The 20343-nt window shown below is 35.9% G+C and overlaps 1 protein-coding gene and 1 long non-coding RNA gene across 2 annotated transcripts; both read left to right on the top strand.

The window, feature by feature from the left end:
• Nucleotides 1-2651: 2651 nt before the first annotated feature.
• LOC131928720 (uncharacterized) lies at nt 2652-6237 on the top strand. Its single transcript, XR_009383822.1, has 3 exons — nt 2652-2745; nt 5817-5990; nt 6106-6237. It is a non-coding gene; the product is annotated as an uncharacterized LOC131928720 (long non-coding RNA).
• Nucleotides 6238-6980: 743 nt separating this feature from the next.
• On the top strand, nt 6981-18264 carry LOC131928732 (nucleolar protein dao-5). Its single transcript, XM_059284827.1, has 11 exons — nt 6981-7046; nt 8689-8757; nt 9332-9528; nt 9693-9711; nt 12495-12689; nt 12850-13131; nt 13226-14155; nt 14864-14971; nt 15833-15979; nt 16075-16326; nt 18206-18264. Exons 1-11 carry the CDS (start codon nt 7028-7030, stop codon nt 18262-18264), a joined length of 2277 nt encoding a protein of 758 aa, XP_059140810.1. The 5' UTR covers nt 6981-7027.
• The last annotated feature ends 2079 nt before the right edge of the window (nt 18265-20343 follow it).

Below are 20343 nucleotides of genomic sequence, written 5' to 3' on the forward strand. Positions count from 1 at the left end.
ATATATATATATATATATATATATATATATATACATATATATATATATATATATATATATATACATATATATATATATACATATATATATATATACATATATATATATATATATATATATATATATATATATATATATACATATATATAATATATATATATATATATACATATATATATATATATATATATATATATATATATATATATACATATATATATATATATATATATATATATATATATATATACATATATATATACATATATATATATATATATATATATATATATATATATATATATATATATATATATATATATATATATATATATATATATATATATATATATATATATATATATATATATATATATATATATATGTATGTATTTATGGGGGGCATCTTCCGCTTGAGTTTGCCCCGGGCATCTACATAGGTCTGCACGCCACTGGGGGGGGGGGGGGGGGGGCTAAACAAAAATTTTGCGGGATGGCCCTTTTTTCTAGTTCCGCCACTGGGTCCCATCCAGTCCCATCGTTGTTGGAAACTTGACCGTTGTTCTCGGCCGACCCCAAGCCAACTGGGTGGGCGCTGTTTCTTTTTGTATTTTTTTCTCTCTCCTTCGTTGTGTCTTACTTGCCATTGTAAGTTTCTCCATCTTCATTGTATTAGCTTGATTTGTCCCATTTTTGTTTTGTTTTTTGCATTAGTGTACTACTTACAACTATGCCATTGTACCCAAACAATCTCTATGATAAAGCGATTAAATTAGTTGTCCTGTTAAAGGCCGATGCCATGGAGCTGAATGTTAGAATGTTATTGTATCAGTTGTATTGTATGTGATAGAGAGTGTGATCAGGTTATGAACAGTGTTTCTTCCAGACTTTTTTCTCCGGGGGGGGCACTTGAAATCTTCGGGGGGGCGGTAAACTTTCTCCGGGGGGGCGGACACTGTTAAAAGTATATATTTTCTATATAAATTATATAAATTTCATTTCGTTCGGGGGGGCGGTAAAAAATTTTCGGGGGGGCTTCGCCCCTCCGAAGAGATGCCTGAAAGAAACTCTGGTTATGAACATGTAGAGGGGGTTGTGAGCATCGCTGGCTTTGCCAGCTTGTCAGACGAAAGGGGAGATGATAGTCCAATGGGCGTGTCGTTGTAAGCCCCGCCTCTGCCTACCACGCTGACCCACGTAGAAGAGTCAACCAGTTGATCAACTAAGTCTGTGACAGGACGTATCGTATATTTTCACTGGATATTTTACCTTATATCAAGTCCACTTGGATATTCAACTTGGATTTTTTTCTCTAAATGTGCTTCTATTACGGACTTAGAAAGTCGCTTTAAAAATTATTTTTTTATGAATTAATTAAAATTTGGACCGAATTAGTAGGCATGTCTATCCAACCACACCACACGCGTCATCACGTTCCATAGCTGCGCCATCACGTTCAATAGACGCGCAATGGTTTTTTATTCATCATGTAACACTATTGTAAATAAAACATGTAAAGTACTGAAAAAAAAATTCATAAAAAAACCTTTTAATTACAAGCTTTTATGTACTAATGCACTAAAAAGTAGAAAATAAATTATAGACTACTAGACTAGATCTATTTAAATAACTAGAATCTATAAAGAAAAGCGTGGGTCTCTTCTCAAATATTAGTAAAGATATAAAATAGGTACTAAAGTACTAAAGTGACCCACGCTTTTCTTTATAGCTATTTAAATAGTAGTCTATAATTTATTTTCTACTTTTTAGTGCATTAGTACATACAAGCTTGTTATTAAAACGTTTTTTATGAATTTTTTTTTTTACATTACATTTTTTTTTCATCTTGAAAACATGACGTATGTGATTGCTTACTTATGTTTACTATCCTGTGGATGAAAAATCCCAATACGGTCGCGGGTTGACCGTGAGTTCAGCAGGCCTATAGTATAGTACACGTCATGCAATGAACACGCGTACACGAGATGGTCGTCGGTGTCTTCAGTTCTCTCTTTCCCCCCTCCCCTCCCCCCTTCTTCAAGCAAATTGAAAAACAGACCTACTTCACTACTTCTGGTCATTTTTTTTTAAAGTTCACATATCATTATCAGGCATGCTAGATAGCCAGCTGTATAAAAATTATTTTTTTAACTAGATCTACGTCTAGCTTAAAAAAAAAATAAAATAAATAAACGCTTAAAATGCCCGTAAACAGATTATTTAGCGCAAAAAAAAAGGCCGCTGAACGAGCATTTTTTAAAATACGCAGCAATGAAAAAGGCTAACGGCCAATTAATTAAGTCTAAAAATGGCTCGTAATTAGGCCTAGCTCTGAAAAAGGACACTGAACGAGCATTACTAATTATATAAAACGAATAGGCCACGCAGCGTTGATGAGGTTAACCACCAGTCACGAATTAAATTCTATGCAGCTACCGTCGGCCCACAGTGAAGAAAAAAATCAATATACTAATAAAATTACTAATACAATAATGTCCATAATTTTACTTTTTCCGCACATGATACAATTGAATTATAATTAAAATACTAGACTTAACAGTTCATTCCGTAAAAAACAAAAAACTAGGCCTAGTTGTTTCAGTCTGGCAACTAGCGTAGTAATGACGTCATGATACTAAAAATAGCGTATAGAAATGTCAGCGTGGGTACCTCATTTTGGGATAAGATTTTGGAAACTCGTGTCACTCATGCACCTGCATAGAGCTCGTAGCCCGTACGACCAGAGTGAGCCGATAACATTTAATTTTAATTAAATTTTAGATTTCCCCGGCCTGCTCATCCCCAATATCTTAGATTAACCCCTTTTTACGTGTTTTCACTGTCGAGCTAAGTCAAAAAAATGTGTTACTGTTTGTCTTTATTTGTCTAATCTGTAACCACACTGTTGTGTGCTGACGAAGACCTTGGGTCGAAACGTCCATAGTACTTGTAACTGTCTTTAACTTGTGAGGTAACTAATACTATCTGTTTTATGGTATACCATTCGAATCGTCCTTAGAGGATTTCATAGTGTCAGCCGCCAACCAATCAAACGCGCGCTTTCTCCGCGTTTTGGTTGGCGGCTGACGTCACGATGACGTCACGCGACGCGTTTTTGGAGCTAAAAAGGGCCGAAAAAGCCATTTTTTTCTACGTGTAGTTCGGATTTTTTTACGTTTTTTAAAATGGGCCCGAAAATGACACTTTTTAAAACTGGACTTAGCCATTTTTTCAAACAAATTTTTCGAAAAAAGGCCGTTTTGGGTGATTTTTGGATGTAAACAATGGCCTAGGTCAACACGTGTCAAACCACGTGAAGGCACCCAATCGACGATTTCGGTCACGCATGAGTGGTTTTCATACGTTCTCGTGAACTAAATACCAGTTTCTTGACAACAAAATGGAAAACGACAATTTCGTGAAAATAACGACCCTAGAGGAATGGCTCTTGAAGATTATTAAATAAAAATCGGTGTGTTGGCTCTATGTATTGATTCTAAAGTTGTCTATAATTGACTAGTAGGGCATGCTGAAACAACGGCCTGAGGGCGCCGTGTAGTGTGTAGTTTCGCTAAATGCGGCTAAATGTAAATTAATCAGCCCAGCCGCAGATCAATCGCAAACTGTTAAAATGGTTGGATGTGAAAAGCTTCTACTTACAAATTACTTCTGAATAATCACATCACACAAAATAATCCCAAAGAAAGCACTAAATAAAATCCTTTAGAAAAGTATCACCATGAAATTTGAAAACCACAGTTTGTCAACCTTAACCAGCCATCTTTGGCTCGATCTAGAGGTCATTCTTTAGCCTACACATGTGTCTTGTCAACCAATTTAGTTTCTGATGGTACACGACATTTAGATAAATATAATATAACAAACTAACTGAATTCCAACATTATATCCATCTAATCCAATATTGAAACAGAATTTGAAGCACAATGATCTAACGAATAAATCCAACTCTATGCGAGTGTCGCAGCTTTAGTCCTGGATACAAGCATAGTGTGTAGTCGTGTTGTGAGTAAATTTGCACGAGATACAACACCGACCTAGACCTTCCTGATGTGTATGGCCCCAAAGTGCTGCGAGTAGGGGAGGGCAATTTAACACCAGAATAGTTTTTTTTTCAATAGTTAGGTCATCAGTAGTTCACGCGGTTCACCAGTTCACGCATCCTAACGGGGTTGAAAGTGTAACTTTAAATTGAACTAGGTGAGAGGAGGAGGGTGAGGTCATTAGAACAACGGAGCTATATTTCTAGTAGAAGAATACGGGGAAATCATAGCTTGAAGTTTGAAGCCGGCATTTCATTTTTTTCATTGTTATTGAGTACAGTCCTTTAATGCACGACTAGGCTACTGATTATGAATTCTAAAAATGTAGTTGTGCTACCATGCAAAAGTAGCCTAATAGGTCTTGTTTATTTAAATGCAGATCCTGTTAGCCTAAAAATATTTGAATACACATTTTAGTTATATCGTAATGATTAATGTTATAACACAATGCATATATTCTGATAGTCCTTCAAGTTTTTGGGCAATCCATAACTTGTATTTCAAATTTTTATAATGAGCGGGATGCACTCGATGTTTTAAGTGCTACATTCGGTAGCTGTTACTTTATGTACGACAGCATCCCAATAGTTCACTGTAAATATAAACTGAGCTTGACAAGATTCCCATCGCCAAGCAATCGTATGATAGACCCAGCAAGCATCACTCGTTAAATTCGACATCATGGCTATACCAGTCCTTGATTTTCATTACAGCCTTTAAACGCCTAGTTCTTGGTTTAAAAAAAAAAAAGTGTCTCCCCCCTCCCCCTCCCCGCTTGCGCCGACGTCATCATAGGCCAATACCATGTTGCGATTTTTTAAAACGGATATAACACACCCCTCTCCCCCTCACAGCAAACGCCAACAACGTCACCGAAGGCCCAAGGCCAATAACACGCACCACGGTGGATTTTTTCTTCAACGAGTATATACCCTACCCACCCGCCGCCTTACAACATACCGCATGTCTCTACGAACGGGGTTAAAAGTTTAACTTTGAGTTCAAGAAGGGGAGGGGGTGGTATTCAAACAACGAAGGTGTTTCTTTATAGTACAAATACATAGTTAAAAAATTATACTTACCGTAACTTACCTACTGCTATAGCATCATACATAATTTTATAAATTAGCTAATTGATTAATTAACTAATTAAATATATCTAATGATAATGAAGGGAGATAGTTTATTTTGGTTAAGGCACGACACACAACACTGTGTGTGCCTGGTATGTGGCCTGACCGACCTAAAAGGAGATTGTTTATATTATTGTTTTGAGTTTATATTTAACTCAATGCAACGAGCCCGCCGGTTGGCTGAGGCCACGCCGGGGGGACGATCTGTCCGGGATTCAAAGGGACGACTCGAAATATCATCCTGTTTTATTACTAACTGGTTTCTGTTACTAGATCTAGTCCTAGTCACCTAAACCCCTATAATAAGCACCCAAGTTACCATTTTACTTAAAAATAAACAATATAATACCAGCCAACATGCTTCTTAAGAATCAACAATTTGGTACCAGCCAACATATATATATATATATATATATATATATATATATATATATATATATATATATATATATATATATATATATATATATATATATATATAGTGTATGCTTTAAATGTTGCCACTACACCTGTATGTTAGTATTGCCACTATACCTGCATGCTTGTGGATTGCAACTTTACCTGTATACCAGTGTGTTTTCATTATGACCTGTGAAATAAATGTTGACTTTTCTCCCTTCAGATCTTTCAACTTGTACACAAAAAGTCTAATACAAAATGACACAGATGCATTGTGCTTGATAAAAATGATCCCCTGAAAAATACATGGCTGGCTGCTCATTGGAAGAAAAAACTGACCAAGGCCGATGTTTTAGAGACTAACATTAAAAAAAATCTTGAGGACATTTTCATTCGGGTAAGCAAATAATAGTTTTATCGAATGGCTAATCATGTTAGATCTAGTAGCATCCTGTACTTTTTTAAAACACTATATTCTGTACAAAAATTTAATTTTATGCTATAATTCGTAGTTCCAGAAAAAAGATTTGTCAATTGGGGCTAGTGGCCACTTGACATTTGGTGCTGTTCAAATCTACGCAAGGAAAGTAAAGTATTTGTTAACGGATTGCAAAGATTTTGTTAATAACTTTAAGAAAAATCTTGGTAATCCCTTAGTTTAGCGTCGGAAATTATCGGGTAATGTTTGTTGAGTCTCGGTAATTAGAGTTACGGTAAACCATGGTTTATTTGACCATTGAAATATAAATAAATTGAAAGTCGATTGTAGTAAATTAATGTTTTAATTTTTTAAGTTTAATCGACAAAAGGAAACAAGAATAAATGTAATAGTAGATTTAAATTAATAGATCTAAAAATAAAAAAAACAGATCTATATTAATATAAATATAAATAATGAAGTCAAATGTAGGCTAATAATTTAATGTTTTTTGCTTGTAGCGGATTTGCTACCATTAATTAATTAGATCTAGATCTAGCTAGATATCTAGCTGCTAGGCCAAGTAAAAAAATCTAGATTACGAAAATAGTAAAAATGATTACGAAAATAGTAAAAATGATTACAAAAATAAATCTATCTAAATTTTAAACATTCTGTATAAAAATAAAAGATGACACCAAATAAAGTATGGTTTACAGTACTTCCGGTGAATTCCGGAAGTGTGTGACAGACTTTGGCATTCTTTTACTGTTTTTTTACTGCTATACGATTCCGGAATAATAACCGACGCTAAACTAAGGGATTACCAAAATCTTACTGATTTCAAGTAAGTGAAAACCCAACTTTCTAGGTTGTGGTTAGAAATTTGACCATACTTATTTATATTTTATTTTTATTTTACTGTACTGAAACAAATTGAAACTTAACTCTACTTCAGGGACATACACGTTAGCGCACAGTTTTCTGTAAATCAGAGTCGACCCAAGGAAACAATCATGGGTGATAATGGCATTGGTTAGTTTTCTTTTTAATCTTTAACTCGCTGCTACAAACTGTTAAGGATCATTTTTAGGTAATCCCTTAGTTTAGCGTCGGTTATTATTCCGGAATCGTATAGCAGTAAAAAACAGTAAAACAATAACAAAGTCTGTCACACACTTCCGGAATTCACCGGAAGTACCGTAAACCATACTTTATTTGGCGTCTTCTTTTATTTTTAAACAGAATGTTTAAAATTTGGATAGATCTATTTTTGTAATCATTTTTACATTTTGTAATCATTTTTACTATTTTCGTAATCTAGATTTTTTTACTTGGCCTAGCAGCTAGATATCTAGCTAGATCTAGATTTAATTAATTAATGGTCGCAAATCCGCTGCAAGCCAAAAACATTAAATTATTACATTTGATACATTATTTATATTTATATATGTTTTTATTTTTAGATCTACTAATTTAAATCTACTATTATATTTATTCTTGTTTCCTTTTGTCGATTAAACTTAAAAAATTAAAACATTAATTTACTACAATCGACTTTCAATTTATTTATATTTCAATGGTCAAATAAACCATGGTTTACCGTAACTCTAATTACCGAAACTCAACAAACATTACCCGATAATTTCCGACGCTAAACTAAGGGATTACCCATTTTTATATACATGTAACTTTTCAGCAAGTGTACTTTATGTACATTTTCTACCTGTAAAGATTTAAATAGGCTATTTTAATCAATTATTTCTGTTGGCAAATTTAGGTGTTTTGCTAGGCTGTAGTTTACCGTGATACTTAATAATTACAAACAATTACAAATTTTGTGTGTCCTCTGTTAAGTTCTCAAAATTTTATAAATAATCCTCTAGCAAGATACATGATTTATCAAACATCCACTGAGTGATGATTTTTGTTGTGAATTACTGGACAGAGCCCTGACAATAAAATCACATATATCTCAGTTGTCTAGTCTGTAAAATGTCATCTCAGCTTCAGTGTGTTTGCAGTAATTCAACTATATGTCATCATGAAAACATTGTAACCATCTGTGATAGAAATTCTCGTATAGACAGTGGGATTAAGAATGATGTTGAAAATACCTGTGATATAACAGATCTAGCCACCTTGTTGACCTCTCCTAGTTGTTTTGACCATTCCACACCTATAAAAAGTCATTGTGACAATATTCTATCACCATTTACCTCAGAAATTGAAACATTTATGACTCCTTCTCAATCTTCTAAAAAAAATACATTTATCGCTAGCTTCTTCGTCTCAGGGTAAAATCTTTTGAGCCCAATGTGCCAACAGCCCTTGCCGCAAACTATAAGTACCTCAAGAAAATTAGATGCCAGTTTTGATAAGGTAGCTGAGAATGCTGACAGGCTTCCTCATGAGCATACAGATAGTGGGATTGGACTAGACACTGACCCAGCTTTCTATGACATGGAATCGTAGTCAGAGAAAGAGTGGAATGATTCCGAATATAATTTTCAAGATAATAAATGTGTTACTACTAATCCTCGCTGTCACCATAATCATTAAGAACATGCTTGTGATATGGATGAAATGTCTTGTAACAGAAAATGTGTTAAAAAATTTCCTTGACATAATACTTAGTGCTGCCCACATTTCTTTAACTTTGATGTTGATATCTCAGATGTGACAGATACGCCGTTAGTCGATGATCAAAAAACTCTTATTCTGGAACCTATTACTTCTGCTCCAGGTATGTTTATTGTTATTATGATTATTTTCTATCTGTATATATAATTCTCTTCTTGAAGACGTTAGAAAACACCAAGCTGGATGAATTCTACACTTCAAGTACCACAACCTTCCACAGCACAGATTGCCATTTTGAATGCAGACCTGCACACCATGCTGGTGGATGTTCACATACTAAACTACACGTGTCGTTATATGCAGTTTCCTCCAGGCATCCCCCAAATTTTCAAGTGCACCCCCCCCCCCCCCCCCCTTGAGAATGAAGTCTGGCTAAATATATCAATACGAGCCAACCCGCGGCGTAACATTCGCCGCTATTTTGTTGTTTTAAATTCTGCTTTTTAGTAATTCATAATTTTTTAATTCAACAGTACCCATGCTGCCACTGGTCATATGCAAAGACTCTATAAGCTATACTTATTTACTTGGGCCCCTAATTATTTTTTTAATTCAGCAGGTAAAGAAAGGAAGAGAAAAAAAAAGTAATCATTGATAGGCAAACTGTAATTGAAAATGCAGTTTTGCTAAACAAGGCTCCAGTGATAAATCTAACCCCACTATTTTTTTTAATTCAGCAGATAGAAAAAGGAAAATAAAAAATAAAGCAATAGTTGATAGGAGAATTGTACTTTTGGATTCTCAACAATCTACTTTATTAAAGAAGGCTCCAGGGATAAAGAGAACCCCATCCAGCAGGATAAAAATTGGCTGTTTGGAGACTACCTTTGCTGTGCCAGGCATGCCTAATGCTAGTAGCAGGGTTCTGTCAAAGGTAGGTTTAGTACTATTTGCTAACACTTTAATAAAAGCAACATCCGTAGGCATGAAAATTGTAGACACACTAGTGCTAGTGGGTTTGCTTTCTCTTATTTTATCTGGTTGACATTAATGTTTAAGATCTTAACCCACATACTGTGGTATACAACCGTGTTGTAGTATCAGGGAGTTTTTGAGAGTATTTAGTGACCTTAGAAAATGTTAAACATGGCATACAAAATTTACAAGTAGACCCCTACAACTATACATTTTCTTTAATGGAAATTGATAGAAAAAATACTTGGAATTAACTAGGGCTAAAAAAAAAATTTTAGTGGATGATATTGATCTTAGAGAGCTTGAGTCAAAACTGATTACATTTTTTGTTTTCAGATGCATTTTATTTCTATATAATTTGTATATTATGAGGTCAGTCACAGCTCATTGTTTAATTGAGTCACTACAATATTTTGTCTTACTTGCATGTAGAAACTTATTGGTAGTGGGTTTATTGTTTTGTTTCTTTTTATCAGTGGAGTTGTGTGATAAAAGCATGCATGTTTTATTTGAATGTTACAACACTTAGCAATAGTATAGTGATTAATTTATTGGTGAAAACCAAAGATGGAAAGACAATACCTGATGCGGAAGGACAGATGAAGAGATGGGTAGAACATTTTGAAGAACTACTGAATAGACCAACACCAGAGTGCACGCAAGACATACCACCAGCTGAAAGTGACCTCCCTATAGACTGCAACCCACCTTCAAAAGAAGAGATACATAGAGCTATAAAGCAGCTGAAAAATTGGAAGGCTCCAGGAATAGATGGTATACCGGCAGAAGCACTGACAGCAGATATAGAAACTAGCACCACACTACTATACACACTCTTCAAGAAAATCTGGGAAGATGAACAAATACCAGAGGAGTGGAAGGAGGGACTACTCATAAAGCTTCCAAAGAAAGGCGATCTTAGTGCATGCTCTAACTATAGAGGGATAACACTTTTGTCCATCCCAGGCAAAGTCTTCAACAGAATATTATTAAACAGAATGAAGGAAGCCATAGATCCCCAGCTTCGAGATCAACAGGCGGGCTTTAGGAAGGAAAGGTCATGCATAGACCAAATTGCTACCCTGCGCATCATCATTGAACAGACCCAAGAGTGGAACTCATCTCTCTATATTAATTTCATAGACTATGAGAAGGCCTTTGATAGCCTGGATAGGCAGTCAATGTGGAAATTGTTGAGACACTACGGGGTGCCACAGAAAATAGTCAACATTATTATGTCTTCATATGAAGGTCTCAAATGTAGAGTAGTGCATGGCCAACAGACTACAGAGGCCTTCCCAGTACGGACCGGAGTAAGGCAGGGTTGCCTACTTTCACCATTCCTGTTCCTACTGGCCATAGACTGGGTTATGAAGATGTCAACAGAGAAAACGCGAAACGGTATACAGTGGACATTGTGGAGCCAGCTGGATGACCTGGACTTTGCTGACGACCTGGCCCTCCTTTCTCACACACAACAGCAAATGCAGGATAAAACCAACAGGGTTGCAAATTTTTCTACAAGCCTGGGTCTGAACATCCACAGAGGGAAAAGTAAAGTTCTCAAAGTCAATGCATCAAACAACAACCCTATAACACTGGCAGAAGAAGCCCTAGAAGAAGTGGATAGATTCACCTACCTTGGAAGTATTGTTGATAAGCAGGGTGGGACAGAAGCAGACATAAAAATAAGGACGGGTAAGGCAAGAGCAGTCTTCAACCAACTAAAAAATGTTTGGGGTTCGGGAGATTTAACCCTTAGAATAAAAATCCGGATCTTCAACACACTAGTAAAACCTGTTTTACTCTATGGAGCTGAGACATGGAGAATAACTGCTATAAATAAGAAGAAAATACAATCATTTATAAACGCATGTCTCAGAAAGATCCTGCGAATTCGCTGGCCTAAAACCATCAGAAATGATGTTCTATGGCAACGGACAAATCAACTGCCAGTGGAAGTAGAGATCCTCCAGAGAAAATGGAAATGGATTGGCCACACACTCAGGAAGCCTGTATCCAGCATAACAAGACAGGCCCTCACCTGGAATCCACAAGGCAGGAGGAAGAGAGGCAGACCAAGAAAGACCTGGAGACGTGACCTGGAAGAAGACACCAAGAAGATTGGATACACCTGGGGACAGTTGGAGAGACTAGCCCTGGACAGAGACGTCTGGAAAGCTCTTGTCAGCGGCCTATGTCCCAGTAGGGACGACAGGCAAACATGACATGATTATATTTTATCTGTCATGTGGTTAAAATAAATTATGTGATTCAATACATACTAATTGTATTTGAGGTAGACTGGATGTTTTGGTTCACAATATCTAAAAATAATTCTCTCTTGTATGTGATCTTAACTGGTATGACATTGCTCTTATGCCAGACAGACGGGGTTTAAAGTTTTATTATGACTGCCCTACTCTGTAAACTTCAAAGAATAGCAAGCATTACACTGATACCCATGCCTTACCCTCACTAGTTGATATGCTTCCGACCTTTATTCATATAGCAGTATTGACAAATTTGCATATACGGCAGTCTACTACACAACACACATCGTCAAATTATAGGGCAATTTAATTAGAACAAATATATATTTCACAATCTTTTGACAACTTAGAAGTATCGCAACCAATGTAAAAAAATTATTTAGTATTTAGTATGTTTATTTTTCTAAAAACTAAAAAAATGCATGTTAATCAATTCGTGGAATCAAGACAACGTGACGTCACACTGTCTCTACCCTCCCCCCTCCCCCTCGTCACACTTCGTCACAAAAGTCTGAACCCCTCCCCCCCCCCCTCCCTAGGCGTGTGACGTCATTTATGGACGACCCCTATCTTGAAAATTAGGACTAGAATAGTGTATATCATTTCATTTTTTAAATGGTCATAATTTATCTTTCAAATCTGCTACATACAGCTTCAGCAGTAGAGCAAGAATCGGCTGAAACTGTCACTACAGAGCAATCTGAAGACAGTTCAAGCATAAGAAAGAACAAAACACCAATCAAAGCTCAAGCATTACCTGTAGCCAGGAGAGATAGTAGAAAACATGCTACACCCAAGGTGGCAGAAAATGTGCCTTTAGTCTCTAGCTCCCCAGTGTTAGCACCTGGTGAGTTCTTTAGAACATACCTAACGGTTGTATACATATTTTATGCTATATTCTACATATTAAATCATTTATTTTTAATTCATTTCTTCCCCCCCCCCCTACCCACACACACACACACACACTTTTGCACTAATAATATGAAATTGAATGCTTTTTACAGAAAAAGAAAATGATCAAAATTCATCAGCAACTGTTGAGACTGCTATCATCACAGATGTGACAGAAGCTAAAGGTGCAGAACAGCCTGCACAGCCTGCTGGAAGAACACCTAGTGGGAAGCGGAATAGAACTATGTCACCAGTCAGTAAGGGTGCTGATGCCATCACTCCCATCAAGGAGACACAGACTACAGGTGCTAAAGTTAATAAAAAAGTTGGCTTCAATGTTCCTGTTGCTCTGGAGAATTCAGTAACTAAAAGAGGCAGAGCTAGACTGCCTAAAGGTATGTTTATCAAAAATGTTAATACTTAGTCTTTTAAGTTTTAAAACATTTAGTTGAATAATTCAGCATTAATTTTGTTTTTTTTAAATTTCAGTAGTGTCTGAGGTGGATAAAACAGTTCCTAGTGTGGTACCATCTAAATCTAGAAACCGCAAAACTGCAGAAACAATTGTTGAAGACATACCAGTACCTGTTCTTGTCACAGAGGTTGCACCTCCCTCTAGGGGAAGGCGAAAAGCTCCTGTGGTCGCTGAGGAAGTTCATGTTATTACTGAATCTGAAGAAAAAACAGTAGCGGCTCCCTCACAGGGCAGGCGAAAAACTCCTGTGGTAACAGAGGCAGTACCAGTGCCCATGGTTTCTAAAACAGCAACAGTAGAAGAAAAACAAGTTGTAGCTGCTCCTCCCTCTAGGGGCAGGCGAAAAACTCCTGCGGTGACCGAGGAAGTTCCTGAAATAACTGAATCTGAAGAAAAAACAGCTGCAGCTGCTCCTCCCTCTAGGGGCAGGCGAAAAACTCTTGCGGTGACCAAGGAAGTTCCTGAAATAACTAAACCTGAAGAAAAAACAGTTGCATCAGCTCCTCCCTCTAGGGGCAGGCGAAAAGCTCCTGTGGTGTCTGAGGAAGTTCCTGTAGTTACTGAATCAGTACAAGTTCCTGCTACTGCTTCTACAAGAGGAAAACGGAAAAATGCTGTAGTGCCAGAGCAAGTACCAGCACCTGTGGTTTCTGAATCACAGGTAGCAGAAAAACCTGTTGCTGCTGCAGCCCCCAGTAGAGGAAGGAGAAAAAATGCTGAAGCAACTGTAGAGGCACCGATTCCTGTAACTGCTGAAGTACAATCACGGTCTACTAAGAGGGGGTCAAAGGTCATTGAAGCGATTTCCCCTGTAAAGCCAAGGGGTAGAAGAGCTGCTGTTTCTCCAGTTAAAGAAATGGTTGTCAGTGACACCCTGAAGAAAAAATCTGGTTCTGATGGCCAGGAACCTGAAGTTAGAAAAGCTAGAGGCATACAAAATAAAGGTAGGTTACCATTTAATCTTACCAATAAAAACTTTTTTATTGCATTTTATTTCTCGCCTTTTTTTAGGACCTGTTACATTTAGCAGGGCTATTGCTCCCATTTTTAGGTCTACATTGTTCAAAAGTCCCGCTTTAGATCTAACTTTAAGATAGTTCAAGCACAGCTGTTATCTTGTGTTAGATTTTTGCCTATAATTTTATCTTTATGGTTTGCCTATGGTTTGCCTTTTGTAAAATTGTCACCAGCACAATTTGATTTTTTTTTAATGGGTGGGAAACTTGGATTTTATAATTTAAAAAGTTAATGTAATGCATCCATTTATCATCCAGATAGTTGTTGAATTAATAAAATTTGACACAAGCTGTTACACTTGGGTTTGTGGTGGTGGGGGGGTGGGGAGGGGAGGGGGGGAAGAGAAGTATAGTGGCTGCACTACAGCTGCAAGAAAATGTTTGACCTGTTACTTTTTTTTTGTTTTACTTAAATAGTTTTTAAAAGGTTTAAAAGTTGTGTTTTTCTTTTCATTAAAATAATAGACTGCTCAAAAAAACGTTAAAGATTTCTGCCACAGTATAAAATTTGTTGATATATAGATAATAGACATCTATATACCCAAATCATGTATTTCAAATAATAAACAGTTGCTATTGGTGTAGCAGTTAGCACAAATAAATTAACGACCATGTCTGCTTCCATTGACAATGTAGCTAATGAACCCCTTCCCAAATCAGGAAGTCAGAGCAATAAAGAGGTGCCTGTTACTGAGACAGTGAGCATTCAAGCAACCAGAAAGGGTAGAGGAAAACAGAGTGCAGGTATTTACTACTACTATTGTTATCCTAGTTCACACTAGTCTTGTTAAAATATTGTAATGTTTTTACTGCTTGCAACTGTACTGTTCTATTGTAATATTCTTGCTTCTATCAAATGTAACGTTTTTCTTCTCTTCTATTTCTCACTCAGTCACAGACGATCAAGCATGATGAAGCATAAGTCGTCTTCTGCAAATCTTTATTTGACTATATCTTTCTTGAGCGGGAATTGTCTGTGTAGCGCGCATCTAACAAGACTATAGCGCCAATACGTGTGCTGCATAAATTACTGGCTAGGGCAGTCGTTTCTCCATCCCCTCTAAGGCTAACCCACCGGTTTATATACCCCACCCGCGAGCGTCTCGGATGACACCTTGCTCTCGGCACGAATTCTAGCGCTTACCTGTGAAAATTTCCCCCGCTTTTGTGCTAACCGACCCCAAATCCCTATATAAAAACTTAACTCGATCTCCTAAAATTCTAATAAGCTTATCCTCTGAAACCACAGACAATTCCCTTTACAATGATACAAATTACAATTAACATCAATCAGTTGTTCTTTTACAATAATACTTCAAACATACAAATATTGTAAAAATGTAATCAAATACACCTAATTAAAGTAGATTTCTATAATATCGGCTTGCTCCTAACTAACACTAAGATATTCTAATTAAAGATCAAGCTTGGCCTAACAGTTCATCCAATTTTCATGCTATAATAACAACTATTTATTAAGATATGCATTTTTCTTCTTGCCATACTAAGCACAATTGACTAATTTCTACAAATTCACTACAATATTTTATATAGGGAAAGATAACTGTTTTAAATTCTATTTAATTTGTATCATTTACATTACAGAGCTGGCAGCAAACATTCAAGAATTACCTACTGCTGAGCCCCCACCGACAAGAAATTCACAAATTGAAAAGGCAGCTGAGGTTGTTGATGTACCTACCATTACCCAGGAGACAGCAGCAAAAAAAGGAAGAGGCAGACAAGCTGCAGGTATGTTGGTCCTTTTTTTAAAATCTTGATTCAAGAATTATCTCATTTTGATTCATTCCATTGGCAGAAATTTCATATCTCTCTTTTCTAAACAGTTTCTTCAGTAACTGAGGCGCCAAAAAACACTCCACCTCTTGAGGAACCCCAGGAGAAATCTAGAAACAGCTGTGCAAAAAATGCTAGTGAAGTACCAGTTGTTGAACAGGCATCTGCTAGTGGTAAGCGCAAGAATCCTTCAGAAACAGTGGAAGTTCCAGTACCTGAAATCTCTGCCATTTCAAAGCCTATGAGACAAAAATCTAAGGGACAAAGTGCTGAGGCTGTAGTAGCTCAGAGTAAACAGACAAGTAAGTATTTTTTAGTCCAGTAGATAGGTTTAAGTTTGATGTATGTCATTGGTTTCAGATATTTTACATTTAGTGATAGTTAAATTAAAAATCCAAAACAGTATTGTATAAAATGTATTTTAAAATCATTCTGGATTAAGGAGCTAATTTTTGTGGTGTTTTTCTTTTTTGAATTTGTTTTATTGATAATTATTACCATTTTTTTTCTTAATTTAATTATTTAGTAAAAAACCATATTAATTTCACAAGAAAAGCCACAGAACACTAAAAAGGTTAAACAGCCTACCATTGCAGAGTCAAGCTGACCTGTCAGAAAACAGACAACTCGTGGTCAAAAAAAAGTCGACAAGGCAACCGCCACTACAGCCCCGCCAAAAGTTTCTCTCAGGCAGCGACTCTGAAAAAATATTTTTTACTATCTTTAAAATTTGATTTGAATTTCTTATCACTATTTTTTTAATAGATGTTTGAGACTGTTCTATAACATAAAGATGTTTTTTTTTGTCTTATTATATGCTGTATCATGCATTTAATATGCATTTATATATTTTTGTTTTTAATTCAAGCGAAAGTTTACATGATTTTCATAATTTCTTTATTGATTATTCTTGCCTCTATTAGTGGTTACATTTATTTCAAACTCTATGCCTGAAAAATCTAAGTGTTTAGATCATTCCAGATTTTATGTACCAGATTTTAAACCTCACTGCCATTTTTAATACATGTTACATTTGTTTTCATAGTAATTTTTAAAATCATAGAGCAGATTTTAAATGGTTTCTTAAAAAGTTTTGCATTCAAATTCTTTAGCATTTTAAAACATCTACTTATAATTTTACAATGTTTAAAGTTGTTTTAAAATTTTGCTATGTTTATTATATACATGAAGAATTAGGCTATCTTTAGCATCTTACTGTCACAGAAACATTGTTTAAATGTTGCCATTGTTCATTTAGGAAGTGGCATAGCTATTTACTTTTTAACACTCACAACCATTTTTGGCTATTTTTAATTTTATTTTTAGATGTATGTATATAATACTATCAAAAGTATTGAATTTCGTACTTCTGATATTCTTTTATTTGATCAAAAATTTCACCCACCAACTAGTTAATTGATTGTGCGCTTCCACACATTTTGCAAAGTATTGATCTGTATGCTTTTATTTAATTAATATCTGATTAAGTCTATATATATGTGGATACTTAATAGTATGAGTATGTATAGCATGATTCATTGTTACTGTTGGGAGAAAAAATTTGCCTTTTCCTCATGGGTTTTTTTTTAATTTTTTGGGCTTAATGTTTATTAACAGAAGCCAATCTCTTTTTGTTTCAAAAGAAATAATGTTAAGCTAATGACATGATCACTTTTTGAAATGTATATATTGTAAACATTTTTAATATTCGGAGTATTAATTTTGCTTTGGGTGGGGATGTTAAGGAATAGTATAAAAACAATTTTCAGATTAAGATTTTGATGGGGTGGGGGGATTTTATGAAAAAAATAAAGCTATAGTTATTTTCCAGTTGAGTTTTTTGCATTATCAATTAATTTAACAATCACTTTCTTACTGAATGTATAGACTACAAGTGATAGTATGTTGACAATATTAGTCTCACACCATACTCAATACTCATCATCTTTTCCCTTTTCTGCCCAAGACACTTGGAGCCTCTGCAGAAAGCTCTTTCTACTTTTGGGGTCTCTAGCAATTTTCTTGGCAGTCCGCTAAGGTAGTCCTGCCTTTGTCAGTTGTTTTTCTGCCGTGTTTCTCCACGTCTCCCTTGGTCTTTCAGGTGTTCTTTTTCCTTGGGGACTCCAGTTAAGCGCCATTCTTGTGGTATCTGGATTCATTCTTGATACGTGCCCCATTCAGCACCATCTTCTTTTGATAATTTTGGAAATGGAAACTCCAAGTTGACTCCTAGTAGTTGATCATGGGACAGCTTGGCCAAGCGGCACAACTTGACTTGATCCTTTGTTGCTAGACTGCTAAAGTATTGAGTTCTAATCCAGATTCAAGTCAGTGGAACGTCCGAGTCCACCCACCTCTGATGTTTACTTAACTCGCAAAACAAAAGAAACTCGTGTCCTCTACAAAAACAGACAGAAGTTCGTGCGATGGGCGAAAAAAAAACTTGCAGTTCTGTCGGTCTTGATAATTGAATCAATTAGCTCCATCAGGAGATATCTAGCCTTTGTGAAATGTTGAATGACAGGGGGATAAAGGGAACGATGGGTAAGAGTGCAGGTCTGGCGAAATGCGCATAATTTCTTGATTAGCTCGCGTTGTGAGGTAACACGGAGACTGACGGCTGATTATGTTTATGCTCGTGCGTGTTAATTGTGAAATCTAATCTTAACCCAAGGGTTGTAAACTCGAAGTCTGACCCTGACGATAACGCGGGATTAAGATACCTCTAACTGTAACAATAGCATGGTCAAACGCAACATGTGAACGGCGCATGAGTACTTTTTGTTTTTTCCCTTGACATTATTAATGTTTTTTTATAGAATCCGTACCATTCACAGCAATATAATATGGTATCTAGACCTACTTCAATATCAAAGATTATAAACTATGCTTCGGATAAAAAAAATCTCAAATTTATTTTGAAAGCCACTTTATAGATTTAGACTTAAACCATGATGTCTTCGCCATTGTGAACAAAATGTACTACAAATGAAAAACCTAGATTGTAAAGATTTGTATGTCAATTAAAAAATGCATCATTAATTATGTGTTTCTACATAGTGCAATAATACTTTAAATACTGTAGAGAACTTTACTTCTAAACTCAGAAGGCTTTGTATACTTTTCAAATTTTAATGATTATATAATTTTTAACGCTTTTTCAACAAAACAGTAATGCTTTGAGCTTTGCTTAAGAGAGATTTAATTATTATCTGCTTTAAATAAAAGTACACATAACAACTAAAAACTCGTCTTTCATTCTTTCTTTTTTTTCACACTATATAACCATCAAGAAAATCGATTCCATCCGGGTATTTTTTTTTCAAAGGATTTTTTTTAATGTAGGCTATATACAGAAGACACCGAACATAAGTGTGATGAGGGGGGATTATTATGAATGTGATGATGACAACAGGATCCAACACAAGTCTCCAAGTTTAATACAAAACTGTTCTTTATTAAAATGATATATATATTCAAATTTCTACCTAACTGATCTACACTGTACTACTTCTATCTGACTGTTCATTATACCACTAACTACACACTCCCATGACCAATCCTAACACTTATAAACTGTTCTCTACAATCTACATACTACCTCTGTTCTGTTCCATTCTACAACCTACCACCTTCTACCTTCGCTAGCTAATCATGATCTGCCGGCCTAACAGTCTACTGCCCCACGCCTCAGTGGTCAGCTGACCGTCGCACGTGACCGGTCAGTCGTATTTTCATTGTCTTTCTCTCTCTGACCAACTCTATAGCCTGTTTCTGCTATCTACCTGGCTTCGACGCAACATTGCGTCATCACATATCTCCCTCCCTTTCTGTAGCTGACAAATTATATTTTTCAGCGTCTGCTACTAATCTAATACATCAACAACTATCTATCTTACTACTCTTTTCTATCCCTAACATCAATCATAAAAATCAAATATAAAAATGGGACAGCACAGTTTACAAAAACATAAAATCTTGTGTCTGTGTTCTTGAAAAAAAAATGTCATTGTTTTATGTCCTGTGTAAGTATCCTGACGTCTGTGGTGTTTCTGCTTGATAACGTATGTCAATGTTTTATGGTATGTATGTGTGAATTCAATCATGTGTAACTCAGTTCTGGCTAGGTTGTCGTGTACTGGCCTTGAGCTAATCTTAGTGGCGATGTGTAACTGGTTGAACGGCTCAGCGAGCAGTGTAAGTGTGTGTGTGTGTAAGTGTTATGTAATTATTGGCGTTCCTCTGTGGTGGGTGGGTTGTGGCGTTGGTCGATGCAAATTCCCGTGAGGCGGGCGTAGGCGTAACTTTCGTTGGTCAAT

This window comes from Physella acuta, unplaced genomic scaffold (assembly GCF_028476545.2).
Source record: "Physella acuta isolate Inbredline_101_S28 unplaced genomic scaffold, ASM2847654v3 ptg001535l, whole genome shotgun sequence".
In the NCBI taxonomy this organism is placed as follows: domain Eukaryota; kingdom Metazoa; phylum Mollusca; class Gastropoda; family Physidae; genus Physella; species Physella acuta.